We start from the raw sequence: 4026 nt of genomic DNA on the forward strand, positions 1-4026 counted from the left end.
GTCTGTTTGTGTAGAGTTCTCCAATGATTTATAAAGTTACTGAAATAATAAGAAATGGGTGGTTGATAGTATCCTGCAGTGCATCGAAACTTATGGCACTTATTATATATGAGCTTTTGTGGCCACATGTGATACATTTCCCCTTTAAATATAAGCATGTCCATGTCCATGTTATTTGTCAACTACCCAAACACAGTCAGGGGGATTCTGACTGGATGACGTATAGCTGTGGGCAGCGACTTGTTAGTGCGCACTAGTGAGACCCGCCTCCCTTCGTTTTCGGTCTATAGCACACGGTCCCCTCACTGTATAACACGGAGGCTGTCTGTATGTCTGTTCGATGTCAATCAGCAGATGAATCACATCTCAGCACTGGTCTTGCTTTAGACGGGGTGAGATCGCTGAATATAGCGGTCATCTATCGCGCTCTGGAAGCGTCTCTGCATGGAATAACGTCCACGCGCTACTGTCATGCTGGAAACAGATCTCTGTTGTGGACTTGCAAGACTGGAGGAATGATGAATGAGTAAAAAAACACAGCGACGTGGATAATCGACAAAAGCGGAGTATTAAACCGTCAGCAGTTCTCTTGAATAATCTGTCAATATCAAGCGTTCAAGACGGACGGCGCATAGGAGCACAGAGGGAGAACCCGCGCGAACATGAGGGAACGGGACTTTATGCCAAACATGGAACGGGGCAAACCGGCCACATACACGGGCGACAAAAAAGCTAAAATGGCTGCTAAAACCAATAAAAAGTGGGTGAGACTGGCTACTGTATTCGCATATGTCTTGTCGGTGTCTTTGGCCGCTATTATAGTGGCAATTTATTACAGTTTGATATGGAAACCGACGTCTGCATCTGTGTCTGGACGGTCAGATGTATTGGTGACGGCTGCAATTATACCTATAAACACAAATAACATCACAACAAGTGATGTACCAACTACAAACAATATGAATAAAACACCACCGGTCAGCCTGAGATCGACACAGACCCCCACATATGCCCACTCCACTTCTTCACAGAGACACAGCGGGGATAACAACGGTCAGAAAGGCCTTCTCAATATCCCCACAACAAAAACAAAGAATACCGACCAAACTGGAACATTTGACTCTGCGCACATTCACGACAAACTAGGACGTTTCAGTACAGCAGAAGTTAGCCATATGTCCGAAACTAGTATTCTTGTAGCAGGTGCATCAAGTGAACCTCCTTTGGCCCATGGAGCCAAATCTTCTAATAACCAAAATGTCTACAGCAGTTCTGGAGTCGGTGCCACTGAGAATCGGCCGAACATGTGGGATTCAGCCTCTCCCATAACTGACCAAGCATCTTGGACAAGCTACAGTGCAAGCCCTGACATCTTCTCTTTGACAGAACGTGGTCTGGAATTAATAGAGGGCTCATCTCCATTGCAAGAAGAGTTGGTTACCAAGGACGCCAAGAATGCAGCAAGTGGAGTGTGACACCAGATTATTTGCGTGGCACGTAATTATATGATATTAACTGTGATGACTGTGCAGTGAGAGAAGAGAAATAACAACTGCGAATGTGAGAGAAGTCGTCAAACAGTTTATATTAATTTTGTTGCTATTTCAAGGACAGAAACTGTGTTGACCTACGTGCTTTGAAAAGGTTGTTGTTACATTAAAGAGAGCAATAGTTGGGTTCTGAAAGTAAAAATCCCATTCATTTTCTACATTGGGGAATTCATTTCAACGATAACAAAAACCTTTAAAGACAGACCTACTGTGAGCTACAAGGTTGTTAATTGATGGCACATGCTTTTATTGAAGCCATCAGTCTGCACTATTTCAATAATTGTGTTTATCAGTGGAATTCCTGGTGTAAAACTACATAACCCATGATTCTGAAGAGAAATCACCAATCGGACAATCGCAACAAGCAAATTTAGCATCCACTCACTCCAATGAAGCACAAATTTTCCCATCATTTTTAATTGATGCCATTTGCAATGCTTCTTTCCCACATTAAAGCCGTTTTAAGTACACGGTCTTGTACCTTTTAGACAGATTTTCAAACAATTATGTGATATAGCTTTTATACAGCAGTTCTATAAACATGCAATTAATATCCATTACATTTTAGACAAAAATTAGTTAGTCTGTATATATTTTTCCAGTATAAATAGTTCCAAAAGAAGTCAAAGCATTAAAGCTTCGCATTTTTTATCAAATAGGACAGAGACTACTCCACTCCACATTCACTCCAGTTTTTCCAAACATAGACAAGCGGGTTGATACAAAAAGTTAAACATCACAGTGCTGTTACACTAAATATGATGTCCTGGAACACTTGGCAAATCAAATCAAGGACAAGAACTAACTGTTGTATAATCAATTGTAAATGATAATAGATTGATAAGGACTGTGGTTAAGTGATAGGATTATGGTTCTTAAGATGTCCTTTGGAACAACAGGAAAATGAGCCATTCACATCGCCAACGGTGGACAAACATCCTTCAGTAGCATTTGTTTCATTGTGCCGTAATTGTGATCAAGTTAAACACTGTTTAAAGCAACTTAAAAACACTTTGCCTATAGAGTTCAGGAATGCAATATCTGCCTGAATGCAGAATACCTGGCAAGTAGGAAAAATACACTGTGCAAACTCACCCATGTTGACATTTTAAAGTGTCTTTTAAAAATCAGTGTGGGTTGAGCAAGATATATAATAACTGAAATATGATGTATGAATAAACAGATATTTTTCATTCGGTGCAATGATTATTAAACCAGAAAGGTGTCCACCTTATGAGCTATAAAGTGATTCATATTATAAAAAAGTGGTCCTGCTTAAACACCAGATAGCATTTATATATCAGTTACATTATTTAAATGCAAAGATGTTTTCTGAAGTGGAGTGATTATGATTGTTTAAAACAGACACATATTTGGGAATTAAACTCTTCCTGTAAAGCCATCCTTTCACTTCCAATAATATTGTTTTTTTTATGATTCTGAATAAAAGAGGCATCAAATTAATAAAGGTTCAAATTATTAAATAATGTATTATTATAGATTTTTGGTCCATGTTTATATCCATATTTTTATATTTTATATGGACAATGAGCGTGAGTGATTATGATTGTTTAAAACAGACACATATTTGGGAATTAAACTCTTCCTGTAAAGCCATCCTTTCACTTCCAATAATATTGTTTTTATATGATTCTGAATAAAAGAGGCATCAAATTAATAAAGGTTCAAATGATTAAATAATGTATTATTATAGATTTTTGGTCCATGTTTATATCCATATTTTTATATTTTATATGGACAATGTGCGCAACCATTCTTTTGTGCCGTAATCTGTTTATGAACAGCATCTTCCCAAAGTAGTTTCTACAGTAGTCAGTTTTTTTCTTAATTAGATTATTAGCTTATAATTATTTAATATGTAATGTTGGTCAGAGTCTGTGAGAAATGTCAGACTCATTAATTATGTTTTGAACCATACTTTTCAAAGCACTTTAAGATAGCAGCAGGCCAGTGACAGTAACCTAAAACTGACCAGGTGCTAATTCCCATCTCTGAATCACCAATCTCTGTGAGAACACAAGAAATGCAGGCCAAACCCTACAGACGAGTCTCAGATCATTTATGCTTAGTATATATACGTCAAACAGTACAAATTAGTTTATAGTAAGATGTCATACTGTAAATGGGGAATTCATGTTTTATGGGACACTGCATTAGGGAGATGACACGTTTAATCAGTAGAGTGCTGTCTAAGGGGAATCGTTTGCTTAATTAACACAGACTTTTACATCCCTTTCAACTATATATTTGGCCTCATAAACCAAACTAGTCCAATAAAACAAAATTTAAATGTAAAATTTTTTAAAAACAAATAATTTTTTTTTTTAATTCCTGCTGGACAAGCCATATCAGTGATACTGGAAATTGTATGACTCGATGGTTTTAAAGTGGCCTGAAGTATCCCTCAGCCTCAGACATGAAGTGTCTCTCTCACAGTGAGTAGCCTCCAACCATC

General features: G+C 37.7%; 1 protein-coding gene across 1 annotated transcript; it reads left to right on the forward strand.

The window, feature by feature from the left end:
• The first annotated feature begins 300 nt into the window (after positions 1-300).
• On the forward strand, positions 301-2345 carry LOC107602943 (putative protein TPRXL). Its single transcript, XM_016295576.1, has one exon. It carries the CDS (start codon positions 663-665, stop codon positions 1473-1475), a length of 813 nt encoding a protein of 270 aa, XP_016151062.1. The 5' UTR covers positions 301-662; the 3' UTR covers positions 1476-2345.
• The last annotated feature ends 1681 nt before the right edge of the window (positions 2346-4026 follow it).

This window comes from Sinocyclocheilus grahami, unplaced genomic scaffold (assembly GCF_001515645.1).
Source record: "Sinocyclocheilus grahami isolate Dianchi unplaced genomic scaffold, SAMN03320097.WGS_v1.1 scaffold15.1, whole genome shotgun sequence".
Taxonomy (NCBI): domain Eukaryota; kingdom Metazoa; phylum Chordata; class Actinopteri; order Cypriniformes; family Cyprinidae; genus Sinocyclocheilus; species Sinocyclocheilus grahami.

Bases quoted from the DNA above. Each gene is read 5' to 3' on its own strand.
- LOC107602943 (XM_016295576.1), top strand. From the start codon at position 663: ATGAGGGAACGGGACTTTATGCCAAACATGGAACGGGGCAAACCGGCC.